An 18,079-nucleotide genomic window follows, 5' to 3' on the forward strand; every position below is an offset into this window, starting at 1 on the left:
TAGCTGTTGTTGTGTCGTTAAAGCAATTAGTTGCTCACAAAATAGTATTATTATTCGCCAATAGATGTCAGGAAGACTAATATTTTTCAGTTTATCGATTATCAATAAAACACGAATAAAAAGACATTTTCTAAAAATGATTCCTAACTAGATCGATTTATCGCCCCCGAAACCCCCTATATACCAAATTTCATGAAAATCATTGGAGCCGATTCCGAGATTCCAATTATAAATCTTATTGAGCGAGCCAAAAACTTTGTATCCCTTATGATGAAAAGTGGGGAAACGTAGGTAAATGAAATTTTGCACAGTTATAGTTTATATGGTGAAGGAGTGCATCAAGCTAATATTATTTTGAAATTATGAGCTAATATAATTAATTTTTTTCTCCAACTTTTGAAAAAAAAAAATTTCTCTGGCTTCATACTAATCTGACCACCTCATCATAAGAAAATCGTTATAACTTCTAAACTATCTGACTGAAAACATTGAAGTAAAAGAATTTTAGAAAATGAAAACTTTCTCTATCTTTTGAAAACAAAAAAGAACCAGTTTAATGTCCTAGATTTTTTACAAAAAGCTATTAATAAAAAATACACAATTTATAACATATTGCCTGTGTAAGCGTAGTCCACAAATTTAGCTATCAAATGAGACCTTTTTTATCTTCATAGGATATTTACAAGAGCAATTCTAGTCAGATTAGTGTGAAAGCCCGAGAAAAACTAAAATGGCTGCCATTTTACAACCATGAGAGAGAAAAAATATTTGAGGGCCAATTTGTCGATAAAATATGCCATAGATCACGACATTAAAGGATCGGACACCGGTGTCGGGACACATTGTATATATAATTGGAATCTCGGAATCGGCTCCAACAATTTTCATAAAATTATATAGGGGGTAATTATATAAGTATATAGGGGGTTTCGGGGGCGATAAATCGATCTAGCTAGGAATCATTTTTAGAAAATGTCATTTTCATCGAATAGCGGGCAAAGCTCGCTCAAATTGCCAGTATATCAAATAGTAATATCTACATAAAATGTACTAAGTGATGAAATAATTTATTTTGATAAGGATTATTAGCATGAGTAAAATAAATGCGTTTAAATGTAGTCCAAAAAAATCTGGATTTTTAAATAAAACAATGGCACAAGAACCGCTATAGCTGAACTTCTGAAATTTTCACAGATTGTATTCCCGCTACAACAACAAATACTAAAAACAAAATAAAATTTATATTTAAGCTCCTAAGTCCCATACAACAAACGTGATTTTCTGCCCTTTTTTGCTCCATATCGATAATGGCAACTGACAGGCACTTGAAAATTTGACAAAACCTTCAATAATATGTATACTTTAATAATTTATTATAAAATTGAAATTAAATTAAAATTTAAAAGAGGAAAAATGGGCCAACATTTTTAGCAAATATGGAAGCCATATAAAAAACAAAAATGTTGGCCCATTTTTGCTCTATAACGGTACGGAACCCTTAGTGTGCGAGTTCGTCTCGCACTTGGCCGATTTTCAAGTGTAAAAAAACTTTAATTACTAAAGTAGCAGCTGTTGCCCTCGTAGTGGTAAGGTTATGGTCAGACGAATTTGTCAATGCAGATCTTTCGCCTTTTACAATAAAAAGCAGAATTTTATCATCTAAGTTTATTATTAATTTAACTCTAGAAACTCAAAACACTTGTGACTTACTTAAATTAGTCGATTGGTACAGAAATAAATATTAATGTTTTGGTAGGAACCTTCGTGATATAGAAGAAAAGCTATACTACTGAATTAACTGTTTCACTAATACATCTGCCAACTGTTTTTGATCATAGCCGCAGCCTTTTCCCCAATCATGATGGCCGGTGCGTTTGTATGGGCTGCTATGGTCCTCGGTATAATGCTGCTGTCAACAACGCGCAGGTTGTTAATCCCGTGTACCCGTAGCTCCGGGTCCACCACAGCAGTGGGGTCCGACGCTGGACCCATCTTACACGTCGCGATCTGGTGATGAAGCGTCGAAGTGAGCGTCCTTACGGCGCACTCCCAGTAGGCATCGGAGTTGAATCTGTACTGCCTGCAGTTCGGGTAGGGCCTCTCGTACAGCCTCGCGCCGTACTTATGGAACGGCGGTGTATCGATCAGCTTTATGATGTACCTTATCGCTGCGACCATAGTCGCGACGTCCTTCGGATGAGTCAAGTACTTGCCGTAGAGCTTGGGTTGGTCGAAGGGGTTCAGCGATTTTAACTTCAGATAACCTTTCGATTTTGGGTGCAGCAGCATGAATAGTATCGAGAAGTTTTCGGTATTTTCGAGCGGCTTGTACACGTCCCTGTAGAGCCAATCTGACATGTGTATTCCTTTCGCTACGAGAGTGCCCCTGTCCGTCGAAAAAGCGGCGCACGTTCCCAGCAACTCTATGTCGGGATAGTCCCCGTACTCCTCGGATACGTCCGTTTTGATGTAGCCGATGGTTTCGACACCGGTGAGCGAGGACATCGGACCGTCCCCGAACTGAGTAAACTTTATGGCATTTTCGAGTGTAGCCACGTTATCCTCGCGCATAGTCAATCCCGTGGTGTTTAGTGTGAACGTCAGGCCCGGAAACGAAATGTGGTCGTAGAGCGTCCTTCCTACTTGCAAGTCCTGTATAACGTTGATGCCCATCGATTCTAAGTGCTTCCTGGGTCCGACTCCCGAGAGCATCAACAGATGAGGAGATTCTATGGGTCCAGCGGAGAGAATAACTTCCTTGGCGGCGTACACGTCGTACACTCTTTTGTTGTGCTGAAACGATACCCCCACGGCAGTTTTCGTGTAGGGGTCTATTAAAATTTTGGTCACCCTAGTCATCGTCAGAACGTGCAAGTTTTTCCTCTTCTTCTTGCTATGGAGGAAGGCTTTCCCGGCGCTAGTTCGTCTGCCGTCGTTCATGGTAGCTTGTATGTAGTCAAATCCGAAGCCGTCCGCAGTGTTATAGTCGACTCGTCTATGTCCCAAAACTTTTGTGGCGTCTAAAAATGTTTTAGCGAGTCTCGATCTGCAAAAAAGTAGGTTCGTCAGCTCTCAACAAACAACTTCAATCAAACTAATATGAAATTAATAAAAAAAAATACCTGAAAGGAGGATATTCCACATTTAATTCTCCATCTTTCCCGTGCCACGTGGATGTATTTTTCCGACCACGAAGAGATGCTCTTTCCGACTTCATGTAGTAAGGAATGACATCGTCATATGACCTAAAAATATGTATACATAATATTATCTACTTTTCCTCGTTGATCACCTGCAGATCCAGTCATTTAAATAATTTTTGCATTTTATAGTTTATACACGTACGAGATAGTACTCTACCTCCCTTACTAATAAACGCTGTTAAGCTTTGAATAGTTATACAGTGTTTTGTCTTCTTCAATCCAATTAAAAATGTCACTTGTGTGACAGGAACAAAACACTGTATCACAAACTATTCAAAGCTTATACAACGTTTATTAGTTAGGGGGTATATAGTCATATCCGTAAGCGCTATGTAATTTTTTTGTGGGTTAGTACACGAAGGCTTAACATTCGTGTACTAACGCACAAAAATTGACATATTGAGTTATAAATGCAGTTATGTTCTTTAGATGATTTAGAACAAGACTGCATTCAAAATTTAAATTTAACAACAAAATATGTATAATGTGGGTTAAGACACTTGCTTTAACAGCGACCAAATAAAATGTCGTATTTTTTAGGTTGTCGTGTTTAACATTAAATAGTACACCAAAGTCAATTTCTATTCCTTGATGGCAATATTCGTTCTTTTAGAAAAAAAACCGGCCAAGTGCGAGTTAAACTCGCCCATGTAGGGTTCCGCAGCAGCAATAAGGTTTATTTCTATGAAATTAAAAGGTTTTTGATTTATTTTTATATTTCAGTTGATTTAATGAAAGTAAAATATTGTTTACCATTTATGACGTATTTACATATATATATATATATATATATATATATATATATATATATATATATATATATATATATATATATATATATATATATATATATATTTGAATTATCTTGATATTTGAAGACCTAATTCATATATATCCCACACGCATAGGTTGATGAAAAAAATTTTTTTTGTTTCAGTCAAGTAATATTTTTTTTAACAATTTTTCCATTTTTGTATCAAAATCTTAATGCAGTTCACAGACTACCTCTACTTACCAAGTTTCAATAGTATAGCTCTTATAGTTTCGGAGAAAAGTGGCTGTGACATACGGACGGACCATGAAGCTACTCTAGCTCCATGGGACGGACAGGCAGACAGACAGACATGACGAATCTATAAGGGTTCCGTTTTTTGCCATTTGGCTACGGAACCCTAAAAATGTCTCCCATAAAGCTATTGCGTTTCAATCGAAATGTTTGCTTGATTGCCGACAACTTTTAGCAAATTAGTTTTACTGTAGGTATCTATTTGTTACTGACGAAATATTTTTTTGTTACAGGTATGTGACAGCTCGTATCTAAGATACCTCAAATGCCTGGAAGAAAATTACAAGAGAGCATAGTATTGTGTGGGTAAATAAAACTTTACCATCCATAGTTACCGTCAGCGGCAATTCTGTCCCAGTCCTCCTTCATGCCCCTGGTGTATATCATGTAGTTGACGACGCTGGACCCACCCACCGCCTTACCCCTCGGCCAAAAACACCTTTCATCGTCCATACCTGAAAAAACAAAGTGAACTGTAAAGACTGTAATAATAACTTCTATTAAAAGTTTACTTATCAAATCAGCAAGTGTTTGTACTTCGTGGATTCTTATTTTTGATTAAAAACCTTTCTCTAAATTCAAACTTAATTACGATCCCTAGTACTTAACTAAATTTTCCGTGTAATTTAACGTAATGAGTAATGACTAATGGTACCGGGTACATCTCGTATCCTGTTAGTATTTAATTCGCAATTTATAGTATAATAAATATAATCTACTCATTTAATAAATATAATCCGCTATTAAGATTAAAAACCGTTACTTTACAATCCAACTCACCGGTACATGAGAGATACATTTATGTTTCTCGGTGATTTGGATGGAAGATATTGAACTACCTTGTACGCGATGAAAAAAATTAAAAGCGACAAAAATTATATGGGCGAAAAGACCATAGACGACCTAAATTATTGTAATAAAAAAAAAACTCACCGGTACAAACGCCCGGCTGGGGTTCCATCAGGTAGTGCCAAACGTATTTGGTCTGCTGGAATATGGGCGACAAGAGCGGTACGCCCGCCAGGTAGGGCTCCCCGGTGCCCGCCTCCAGCAGCAGGACTGAGGCGTCATGGTCCTCGCTGAGTCTCGCCGCCAGCACGCTGCCCGCGGAACCCGCTCCCACCACGATGAAGTCGTACTTCTTCAGCGGACCTTCAAAACCTGTTCAACTTTTTTTATTACTGCCATTATCGTAACGCGAACTAGTTTTGTATTTTCGTGAAATATCAATTAAGTCGTTATTTTTAATATAACAATCCAATGAAATATAATGACGAATCTAAGCAATTACACTTTAAGGAAATCCTTTGGAATCCTCTACGTTCTGCAAAGTAATTTGATAGGTGGATGCGTAGGTACTTATCTACCTTTACGCAAATGAGTGAGTGCACGCATAGGAATGTGTAAAGTACATTCCCTCGCTTGCATACAGGTTGTGTATATATCTACGTATATATATGTCGCAGTCGACTGGTTAAAAAAGCCAGTTGGCTAAGCGTCATCTAGCTGTAGTGTTGAACGTTGCAAACAACAAGTCGGATAGTATGGTCGTGTAATTGAATGGCGTTGTTCAGTCAAAGCGCTAGCTGTTTGAACAGATATTTAAACCAGTTGGCTGCGACATAAACTCAAACTCATTTTTTTTATTCAGAATAAATTTTTGCAAATATTCTCTGAACGTCGGGTCTACACTGGTGCCTACCACCGGTTCGGGAACTAACCCGGCGAGAGGAACCGGCGTAAGAAACTCGATAATATAATATACTCGTAAGTATAATATTGTTACGTGCTAGGGTTCGAGAATTTGGAGAGAAAGACCTGGTCTTCTTCACTCTTGAAGACTTTATTAACACTGCACTAAACACTAGGTTGTGCACTTAGCACTAAGTCCAAACACTAATCACTAGGTCCAATCACTAAGCACTATCACTGTCCTAGGTCGTAGCCAAGTCGCAGGTTTCACTGGTTCACTCACTATTGATCACTTGTTGTCGCCTCGAAGATCGCTCAGATCGAACTGACTCGCCGGGCCTGCCTGCGGCTTTTTATATGGTGAGACGAATTCCAGAAAGTTCCCGATTCACGTAAACAAGTAAACAACCGTGGGAACTTTCTAGGAGGCTCGAGCATGTACCGCAATAAAACTGCCGTCCTTACGATAAGTGCAGTAAGTTGAATTTTTTGGCAAATTTAATTTAGACCTTATGGACTCAGTCATAAGGTCTAAATTAAAACACGTAAACAAACATTGGACCTTTCTAGAAGGTTCGAGTATGTACGCACGCCATCGCACCTCATGCCATCTAGTATTGAGTAGGGGATTTATGTTGCCTGTGCTCCCTCGGTAAGTTTCGCTGGTTTGTCGCTAGATGGCACCACGTGTCGGTATACCATGTACCGTAACACTACTCCCCTCTTAGAGATGCTCGTCCCGAGCATCATTGTTACTGCCATGGTAACGCGCCAGACGGTCTATGTGTACCACTTTGAATGTCCCTCTTGGTTGCTTTTGAATCCTGTAAGTCACATCATTCAATCGGGTAACCACTTTGTATGGGCCGTCCCACTTGGTCTGCAACTTTGGAGATTTGCCTTTTCGGCGAGTTGGGTTATGCAGCCACACCAGTGACCCTTCTTCGAAGCCGCTCGTGTTCGATTTCCGATCGTATCTGGTCTTCATGTTCTCACTTGACTGTAACCCATTTTCCCGAACCATGGCGTGTATATAGCGCATCTTTTCCCTTAAATCGCAGACATAGTCTTGTATTGTCTTCGGTTCCTCCGGTGACCCTCCTGTCAAGAGGTGTACTGGTACTCGCAGTTCTCTACCGTAATTGACATACGCCGGGGTAGCTTTTATGCTCTCATGCTCGGCGGTACGGTACGACAGAAGGAAGAGTGGTATATACTTGTCCCAGTCCTTTTGTTTGTCATCTACCAATTTCGCCAAATGCCTCTCAAGGGTCTGGTTAAATCTCTTAACCATTGGATGGTACGCGGTGGTCCTCGTTTTATGCATTCCCAAAATTCTGCACACTTCCTGGAAGACCTGCGATTCGAAATTCCTGCCCTGATCAGAATGGATTTCCAGAGGCACACCAAACCGAGATATCACTTCTTCGACTAATTTAGATGCGACTGTTGTAGCTTCTTGGTTTGGTATGGTGAACACTTCGGGCCATTTGGTGAAGTAATCCATGACGACCATAAAATACTTGTTTCCCGATTCCGTCACGCGTCCTTACGATAAGTGCAGTAAGTTGAATTTTTTGGCAAATTTAATTTAGACCTTATGGACTCAGCCATAAGGTCTAAATTAAAACACGTAAACAAACATTGGACCTTTCTAGAAGGTTCGAGTATGTACGCACGCCATCGCACCTCATGCCATCTAGTATTGAGTAGGGGATTTATGTTGCCTGTGCTCCCTCGGTAAGTTTCGCTGGTTTGTCGCTAGATGGCACCACGTGTCCGTATACCATGTACCGTAACACTATGCAATACTTCGTATATTAAACACCAAAATTAATAGTACTTTAAAATTTTGCAGTACGGAAAATCTTTGTATTGGCATTCTTAGCCTTTTTGAACAAAAATCTAAGGTGCCAATAATGGGATGGCTGTATTATTGTGCTACGGATTTCCGCAAACTAACGCATTATTCTTTTAACTCGTACTATTTTTAGGGTGTGGGTACGGATACCCAAAGGCCAAAGGGTAAAAACGGGACTCTATTACTAAGACTTCGATGTCTGTCCGTCTGTCTGTCACCAGGCTGTAGCTAAAATAAAATATGGGTTAAAGAAGTGGTATTGTAAAAAACTGACCTCAAAATTGTATGTACTTACTCAAAATTCTCTACCTCAGAAACTGCTAAACCGATTTTGATGAAACTTGCGTTTTTGCGAAACTTGCATGTACTTATTCCCTAAGTTGAATAAAACAAAACCTAATACAACAAAAAAATAATTACTTAAATCGGACTTGTAGTTTCAAAGATATGCGAACACAAACATAAAAAGATACATAAATAATTTAATACACATTTGAAAGGTGTATTTGTATTTTATTCATACGCTGATATAGACTAACATATTATACGAAAACTGGGCAGTTCTGGAAATTTTACATTCATACGGGACGAATTGATAACCTCCTTTTTTTGAAGTCGGTTAAAAAATACAGTTAATCTACTAGTATTTTTAATAGGCTATGATGTTATTATATATTATTATTTAAACTGCCGAGGATAAATGTAACGGGAAGTTTTAATACCGGAATACTTAGTAGGCAAAAAATAATTGGCAAGATATATAGACGTAATTATTCTTCCGCGGTTTTTCTTTGCTTTTGACCAAAAAACCTGAATATTTTACTGACAAAAGATTACAGAGGTGAAACGAAGACGAGAAACGAAAGAAGGTCTGGCCCTCGTGGGCTCTTGGTCCATTAGTTAAAATTTAATATAATTATGTGATCTACAATCTTTGTACATACACATAACACAGCCATAACTCATAAGTGATAAGGGTGAAAGTCGCAAATCTCGTATCTCAAAACTGAAACATTTTTGGAGATTTTATTTTGTGGTTGATTGATGGTTTTAAAAAATTTTAACATTTTAACGACAAGAACTTAAGGCTATCCCCTGACTCCTGAGCAAACGATCCCTTGACCCTTGACCATACATTTGCCGCGTTGCCGAGATCGCACCAAAAACCTATTTTTTACTTATCATAGTTCAAAATTGGCCAAAAAAAAATTCAAACGGCAAATATGTAGTAAATGAAATTGTCTATTGGCGTGTGTTTCAAATGATCGTTTTTTGTAGATACTAGGGAGATGCTGAATGTATGCTTGAATTAATTAAATAAAGGTGTATTACTTTGGAAGCTGATATCATGAGTATAATAAACAAAAATAAGGAAATTATGTAATAAAATAACTATGGAAGGAATGTTCATATATACTGAAGATTATTGCTGTATTTTTATTATAATTTTGTAGCTTTCAAATTATGAGTTAATAAGGCTCGAAAAACGGTAAATTACGGCATTTCCATAGGGGTAGCGTCATAATATCGCACATAATCCCGTAAAATTTAATTTTGAATATCTAATTGATAGTTAATCATTGTGTGAATAAAATATATTGGAAAATTGGAAACGTCTAACATCAACCCTTTCCTTACCCGAAGGAATAAAAATGTTCAGTAAGTCATCTTCACACTTAAACTACTGAACAGATTTTGATGAAATTTAGAATGGAGAGTCTCGGGAAAGGATAACATGATAGTTTTTATCCTACATCAAATAACGTAGGGATCCTGCGCGATAACGACTTTTTTTGAGCATGAATTTGCGGCAACATCTTACTTCTTTCAATAAATATAAGCATAAGTATCTCCGCGTAATTAAATAATAATATTATTTATTTTCTTCAATGCAATTGTTTACTACTTGAAAAGCGCACGAAAACAAGGAAGTAAGGTTTCAATTAACTAACCTTAACCTCGAGTAACGAGTAACGAGTAACGACCTCAACTCGAGCTGTCCTACTCGTATGCGGATTTTTTTCAGGAAGTTCCCACTTTATCTGAGGTTTTTTTTTTATGACATAAGGGGGCAAACGAGCAAACGGGTCACCTGATGGAAAGCAACTTCCGTCGCCCATGGACACTCGGAGCATCAGAAGAGCTGCAGGTGCGTTGCCGGCCTTTTAAGAGGGAATAGGGTAATAGGGGAGGGTATGGATGGGAAGGGAATAGGGGAGGGGAGGGAAGGGAATAAAGTAGGGGATTGGGTCTCCGGTAAACTCACTCACTCGGCGAAATACAGCGCAAGCGCTGTTTCACGCCGGTTTTCTGTGAGAACGTGGTATTTCTCCGGTCGAGCCGGCCCATTCATGCCGAAGCATGGCTCTCCCACGTATAAATCCCTCCCACGTGTGCTAAGTACTTACTCACATACGGGTTTGCTCGACCGAGCAATAACATCGAGCAAAACCCGCGGCTCGAGCTTTCACACATTCAGCATTGCTCGATAGTTTTATTCTAAATCGATATATTTCATTCCATCAAGCCGGCTCGATGCGAGTCTTCGATCTGTCAGTTTTGCGGTCCACACAGTAATTATTGCTCGATTTGTAGTAAAACTATCGAGCTAAATCGCATGTGAGTACTTAGACTTAGAATGCACTAGCGACAATCCGCAAATCGCAAATTAAAAATAAATGATAATAAACTACCTACCACAAAAAATTATAATAAACTACCACAGTTTATTATAATTTTTCTGCCTAATCTTTACTTAGAGTTTAGAATTTAGATGTTTGGTAGGTAGGTTGTCTCTTCTTCAGTAGAATGAAACCCTTTCTATGGTGGTCAATGGTTATGCTAGTGCAGGAGATCGTTAATTAATAAAAAAAAATTATAAAAGCACTTACCCTCAGGTAAAGTGTATTGGTCCTCGAACAACGACAGTGCATCTGGTGTGTGAGGAGTCAATTTGAACATCGGGGTACCGAGCATTGCATCCAATATTTTGCTTCTTATCGCCTCCCTTTTGACTCTACCGTCCCTCTCCTCGCCACAAAATGCTCGGCACTCCTTCGGTATTGCAAAGTCATATGGGTTCGTTCTTATCTCATTTTTGTTCACTCCACACGTCACTTTAACACACACGATCAACGTAAACAGCACTACTCTCATCGCTGTGTTTTGTTTACCATACGCTCGTTGAATAGCGTGAGTTAGGGTGGACACCGAGTCTCTTATATCAGGTCCGATATCGCTCTCTCTGTCTGATACGATTTTTTATATTTCAGTGCCAATGTCTTAATATATCTCACATTGAATTTCCTCGTACGGTAATTACAAGTTTATCGAGTTTATTTAGAGTTTGCGCGAGAACTCGTTTTGTGTCCGCTAGGTCGCTGACTCGGCGTACGAAAACATTGTTGTGTGATGAGTCCGAATCGCGAGCTGCACTGCAACTTGCAAGGAAGCACGTTTGAATATCAATGTCAAAAGTATGCTATACATTATAGAATTCCTTATCGAAGAAAACAAAGAAAGAAGAGAAGATATTGTTCTTATTAAATCAAAATATTTACTTTCATACCCAATGAAAGTAAATATTTGATGATTTTCCTTTAAAATTATTAATAATGCCTCCCACACCGGTTTCGGGAACGGTGACCGGTTACATTTAAAACAGGCCAGCTAGGAGTAGAGCTAGTGGCCTAGTGTGTGCGAAGTATACAAAAGCTCTCTCTTTTTTACCTACGTGGGATTATTAAATAACCGACGCGACTGGGGAGACACCTCTTTTAATGTGTTCTGTGGGGGAGACCAATAAGTTATTATACCTAGTGAAATAGAGCAACAATCTCGAACTGTCAAACGAAACCGAAATTGATTTACATCTGTGTGTAAAAATATGTCTACGCATACACTTACACAAGCATCTTGGTCAGAAATTAAATTGTCAACGTGCCGATAAGTGCCGACTGGACGTCAAAAAAGAGTCCTGCTGTCATGTATATCACGCCTCTTTTTACCACGCAGTGTTACTGTCATCATATATCCTATATGTGACATTTCGCTTGCTCAGGAGTCAGGCCTTTGTTTAACTCTATTCCGCTAGTACTTTATGGGGAAGACCGAACCGAATGAATCAGGTGCAGTACCTACCGAGTTTTTGAATGCCCATTCGACGTGCGGACCATCTTACTTGTCAGACAATCAGGTCATCAGCCTGCATTGTCCTTAATAAACTTAGAATTTTTTTTTTATAAAATAAGGGGGCAAACGAGCAAACGGGTCACCTGATGGAAAGCAACTTCCGTCGCCCATGGACACTCGCAGCATCAGAAGAGCTGCAAGTGCGTTGCCGGCCTTTTAAGAGGGAATAGGGTAATACGGGAGGGTAGGGAAGGGAAGGGAAGGGAATAGTTAAGGGTAGGGAAGGGAATAGGGTTAGGGGATTGGGCCTCCGGTAAACTCACTCACTCGGCGAAACACAGCGCAAGCGCTGTTTCACGCCGGTTTTCTGTGAGAACGTGGTATTTATCCGGTCGAACCGGCCCATTCGTGCCGAAGCATGGCTCTCCCACGTAATCAAATAAACGTAGAATCAAAATACATAGCTCCTACGTAGAAATATTGTACTCACTAGTCACAACAAGCTTTTCAAAATTATAATCTTTGTAGCTTCGAAAAATGTTCATTGATCATATTCTATTTCAGTGTAATTTGAAAATGAAAAATACATGATAATAAAAATTGATTTCGCAAAAAAGGCTCATGACACGTCTTTCAGTTAAACAGCTGAATGAATATGTGCTAAGTTGTCTCAGTCTCTCACGGAACTAAAAACGCGAAGTCTATTATTGTTTAGTAACACATTGCTATTTTTTTATTTTAGGATTTTCCTTCTTGTATCTGGATATTGCTTTTATTAATTTATAGGCAGATTAAATTAAAATGTAGATGTACAGATTTTAATTTCGCTCACGGAAAATAAATAATTATTCGTAATTTTTTTTGCTATTAAGAATTTTTTTGAAAAAGGGGTCATATTTTCTACGTTAGTGGGGTTTAGAAGCATTTGCTGCGCTTGCGCTTTCGAGATATTTATCTCGTTGCACATTTGGAAGAGCACTTACAACTCCCAGATCCCCGCCACGACTGCCATCCTGCGCTGAAACGGAGCTTACTTTCTTCTGTTCGTCCGCCGTATACAGCTGTAATTATTATTTTTAACAAAAAATTAAAACCGACTTCCAAGGTAAAAACAATAATAATATGAACAAAAAGTATTAAATAACTCTTACTCTATATTAGTGAATTTTTCAGAATTCGTCTAAATCTCAACTATTTCTGTACATACTACAGTCTTCATTATTTGAAGTCGGTACCAGCTAATTTTATCGTGAGTTCAGTCAGTGTCAGAATATCTGAAGCTTTTGGGACTGGTACCGACTTCAAAGTAATGAAGACTGTAGTATGTACAGAAATAGTTGAGATTTAGACGAATTCTGAAAAAGGCACTAATATAGAGTAAGAGTTATTTAATACTTTTTGTTCATATTATTATTGTTTTTACCTTGGAAGTCGGTTTTAATTTTTTGTTAAAAATAATTATTTCACTCTTTTTAGTTATCTACAAGATAAGGCTTTATGCGTAAATAATCACTACGAATGTTAACTATTCACATTATGTTACTGTAAGCGAAATGGTGGTAAATGCTTGCAGTTATCTAAGCGATGCTGCAATTTGAAAACTTTTATCTTTAAAGGTTCAGGAGTTCTGTTCAGTGTCTTTGGACCAAGAGACACCTTCGTATGAACTTTCTCTTATTCGTAATAATATGTTTTAAGTTACTAGAAACAACATTTTAACCACTATGAGTCTTTTGATAAATTTCAAGAATTTCCCTGGATTGCTCATAGATCCCATCATCAGCTCACCACTTTCGTAATTATTATACAAAATCAAGATTATACCCTATACAACAACACAAGAATTTTGAAAATCGGTCCACAAACAGCGAAATAATCATCAAAAACAAATGCTTCGATGCAAAATATCACGAAAAGCATCAATAATTGGGTCATAATGTGATGACCCATGGCATAATTATGATTTTGATGATGATGATTAAATAAATTGATGTGTTGGCTTATGCTTTCAGTTGTTTAAACAACGCCGAAATCCCCGAACCTGTATCTATAAGGATTCAAAAGTTCTGTTGGGTACCTTCGGATCCAGGGTATAACCTGGTGCGAAATCTTACTTTTTGGTAGCATTTACCTCGAATGTTTCAGAAAAAATTAAAATCCCTATATGTTTCCATACAAATTTCAAGGAGTCTCCTCGATTCCTCCAGGATCCCATCATCAGATCACCAGTTTTGTGAACATGGTACCAAATTCGAGTTAAACCCTATACAAAACAAAAATAATTTTGAAAATCGGATCACAAACGGCTGAGTTATCGTTGAACATACAAAAAAAAAGATACATACAGCCGAACGTATAACCTCCCCCTTTTTGGAAGTCGGTAACAAAACTAAGTGATAATACATTAGGGCGTGTGCGTGTTCCTTGTAAAGAGTTCACTGTGAAAGTAGCAGCGCTGAAAGACCAATTTTTTTTTTTCACTTTTGTATGGGCAAGCGCCCCAGCGTCACGAGTTACCCCATACAAAAGTGAAAAAAATTTTTGGTCTTTCAGCGCTGCTACTTTCGCAGTGAACTCTCTACACATACACACCCTAAAGTATTATCACTTAGTTTTGTTACATCTTGTATATACGTACTTAGTGTTCAAAAAAACTTCAATAGTGCGATTCAGGCGCAAGAGCTTTTTACCGTTTATTGCAGTATTTACTATAGATATAAAAGTTTCAATTTAATTAACACTAAACCATTTTGTGAACGTAGTCTATTGGGAAGTGAAATTATTAAGTTTCAATTTTATATTTACGGATAGTGGATTCCTATCAAATATTATATTTTCCTTGTCCACCTACTACCTAGTGGCTGTGGGTGATTCCTGGTATGATTTTTTTATATGAACTTTTTTTTAAATTATATGTCTATTATACACGTAAAATTATTATGACTGCATGACTTAGGAACATGTTAACTTTCTTGTTTCGTCGGCGGTATTTGAACCCGCGAACCCCGAATTCGGGCGAAATGGGCTAAAGCCTCAACCACTTACAGAGATCGTCATAATATAGTTATTAAGACGTGCCAAAAGAAAAATGGTAATGCTAAAATCTAGCTAAAATAAACTTAATACTGTGCTTTTGTATTATTAAAGTGCCGCAACATCCTATTCTTTGAAATAAGATAATATAAACTGCGCACAAGGACGACCTTTTGTTATCCTGGCCATACAAAAAAGCCTGTCTGCATCGCGCTATCGAAGTTTTTTGGCGCGTCGAGTATATATACCGAGCTTGGGGTGTACTACTCGTGGGTCCGTTTCTACACAGGCGGGCAGTCGTAGCGGGCACTGCTCCGAGTCCCGCCGCTCTGAGTGGCTTACGCACTGGTTATGTGGGGGGCCTAACGCGAACACTCGTCGAGCTCTCCAGTCTTCACAGATTGCGAACGATGTCCTTTACAGACGAAAGTCTAATGAACGGTAGGAACGATAGTTTCCTCACACCACTGCTGTAGAACATTCGACCCCTTTTTGCAATTTTTATTAAGACGTCACAGATATATAATAAGGAAAAAGAAAGGGTGGTCAAATAAGTGCCTCTCTTTGTGGGCCATTTTATAATTTAAGGCAGGATAATAAATGCGGAGCCGCGTGCTTAAGTTTTTCTTGATAATATGTTGAAAGTTCCTTATATTTGACAAAGACACAAAATATTATAGAGTCATGTATAGATACATAATATGTGAACAAAGTTTTGTTTGTGCAAAAAGGTTACGTACCTGCAGGTAGGTCCGTATTCAACATAATAATTCGAGATCCAATTTTTGTATTAAATATATTTTGAATTTAGTTGATTCCATTCTGTCTCCAAACATACCTAAAGGGAAAATTTTAAATATCAAATTATTTGAACCACTGCTTATTACAAATTATAGTTGCAATCTCTGTAATAAAGCCAATGAATTATTCATGAAGCAATTATATTCGGCAGATCGTTGACTTATAAGATAACATTGTATGCAGTTTGAAAACAATAACTAGTTTTTATATGTGTAGAGCGTACAAAATAAAATTTTTGGTCATACGAATTGAAGACGTGAATGAAATGCTAATAATTATAAGTCAAGAAGTACGTATGTGGAATATTTAAAGAGTTTTTATTTATACCGTCTTTCATAATGTCTCAGGCCAGTGGAACCCACTCTTTTTTTCATGCGGGCCACATACATGTTTTGGTCTTGGTGTCGCGGGCCGCAACAATTTTTTTTTAAGAGTTAAAAAATAATGTTCTTCAATAATGGAAAAAATTCACGACTTTCACGAAGACTTTACATTATTTTGCCGGTAGGCGTGAATTTCAAAATGGTTTAACATTACGCGGACCACAAATAAAGTCCCGGCGGGCCGCGTTGGTCTCAGGTGATTATAGACGTTCGGTCATTCGGCGGGGCTAAATTGGTCACATTTAGCAATTCCTCTCATTCAATTCAGCAAATGAATTGTCAAAACTGTCAAACTGACAAATGTCAAATTAGTACAAAAATACAGAAATGAATTGCAAGCAGAGTTGCATTTTGCGATTTCAGAAAAATGAATCATATTATGATTCATATCATGATTCTTCAAAGCGACCATTTTAGCCCCGCTGAGCTCTTCTGGACGTTTATCCATCAGTATAGAACATAGCTGGTAAAATGTCCTGACTAACATTATGGGCATTTATGGGCATTTTGTTCGTGTGACCGGATTTGGAAAGTAGAGGCAGTTTTTAAATTGTATTATATATTTCATGTGACTTTATACTTGTGGGTTAACTTTTACATGTTTTTGTGACCTTCAAAACTTGGTTCGCACTCGTTCTGACGGATAAAAAGTTGGACAAAACTTACGTAAGACAACATTAAAGAGAGTTCGTGATTTCGGAATAATCAGCAAAAATAAGGTTAAGTTTGTATCCACTATCCATACAATAATGTAGTTCTGAATACGGTTCTTTATTATTTTGAGGTTGTTAATAAACATAAAACCATCTTTTGCGGTAGCTGATATTTATTTAACTTGTGACCTATATTACAAAAACCTAAGATAAAAATAAATAGTCTAAAATAGTCTTTGTAAGAGTCTATATTTTCAGGAACATAAAGTCTTTAAAGTCTTTATTCGATAATCACAATATTTAGATCCTCCATGTTGATTTGATTAAATCTGCAGCTTTTAATCCTATTACTGTCGCCGGAGCGTGAGTGTGGGCCGCTAGAGGATACGGTATGACGCTCGAGTCCGCCACACGCAAATTTCTTACGCCTCGGACTCTCAGTTCGGGGTCGACGACTGCTCGCCGATCGCCATCGGGGCCCATGCGGCAGGTGCCGACCTGGTGGTGCAACGTAGCCGTCAACGTACGTAGCGCGCACTCCCAGTACTCGTCGGAGTCGAATCTCGTCGACGAGCAAAATTTGTATTTTGCTGGATACACTTTAGCGCCGAAACGCTGAAACGGCGGAGTAGCTACTAACTTCTGAATGTAGCGAATCGAAGCAATGAACGTGTCTACGTCCTTCCGATCGGTCAAATAGTTGCCGTACATTCGTGGGTTACTGAAAGGATTTTTGTCTTTCAGTTCCAGATATCCAAAGGACTTTGGGTACAGAAGCATGGGGAAAGCAGACCAGGTGTCGGTTCCGTCGATTCGTCCGAAAGCCTCATTCGTAACGCGATCGTTCAATCTCATGCCTCGCCTTATAGCTTTGCTCGCTCCCGGCCCTCCGTCCGACGCCAGCGAACCACCTAAAGCTATCAGTTCGATATCTGGCACTCCCGGATCAGGATCCTCGGAGACGCTCGTCTTAATGTAACCGATGCCTTCGACGCCCGTAGTACCAAATTCGCTATCTCCATAAGTAAACCAATCAGATAATGATTTTACGTTTATTGCTCTATTTTCCACGATGCTCAAATTTGTTTCATTGAGAGTGAATATGAGACCGGGAAAGCATATGTGGTCGTAGAGGCTGCGCCCGACTTGTAGATCTTGAATCACGGGTATATTCAACGAGTTGAGATGGTCTGCCGGGCCCACTCCGGATAACATGAGCAATTGGGGGGACGCAATGGGCCCCGCTGATAAAATTA

The 18,079-nt window shown here is 38.5% G+C and overlaps 2 protein-coding genes across 2 annotated transcripts in view; one reads left to right on the top strand and one right to left on the bottom strand.

The window, feature by feature from the left end:
- LOC121727862 (flotillin-2) overlaps nt 1–18,079 on the top strand; it is a 235,204-nt gene that overhangs the window by 1,230 nt on the left and 215,895 nt on the right. The window lies entirely within an intron of this gene.
- On the bottom strand, nt 1,725–11,182 carry LOC121727855 (glucose dehydrogenase [FAD, quinone]-like). The gene is made up of 5 exons (XM_042115886.1): nt 10,714–11,182; nt 5,203–5,430; nt 4,592–4,724; nt 3,123–3,245; nt 1,725–3,046 (listed from the first exon to the last, which is right to left on the bottom strand). Exons 1-5 carry the CDS (start codon nt 10,976–10,978, stop codon nt 1,807–1,809), a joined length of 1,989 nt encoding a protein of 662 aa, XP_041971820.1. The 5' UTR covers nt 10,979–11,182; the 3' UTR covers nt 1,725–1,806.

Source organism: Aricia agestis, chromosome 6 (assembly GCF_905147365.1).
Source record: "Aricia agestis chromosome 6, ilAriAges1.1, whole genome shotgun sequence".
NCBI lineage: Eukaryota > Metazoa > Arthropoda > Insecta > Lepidoptera > Lycaenidae > Aricia > Aricia agestis.

Coding starts and splice junctions, on each gene's coding strand:
- LOC121727855 (XM_042115886.1), bottom strand. CDS start 10,978: ATGAGAGTAGTGCTGTTTACGTTGATCGTGTGTGTTAAAGTGACGTGT. Junction 4,725..5,202: donor CCAGCCGGGCGTTTGTACCG/GTGAGTTTTTTT, acceptor TTGTTTTTTCAG/GTATGGACGATGAAAGGTGT. Junction 3,047..3,122: donor GTGGAATATCCTCCTTTCAG/GTATTTTTTTTT, acceptor ACTTTTTTGCAG/ATCGAGACTCGCTAAAACAT.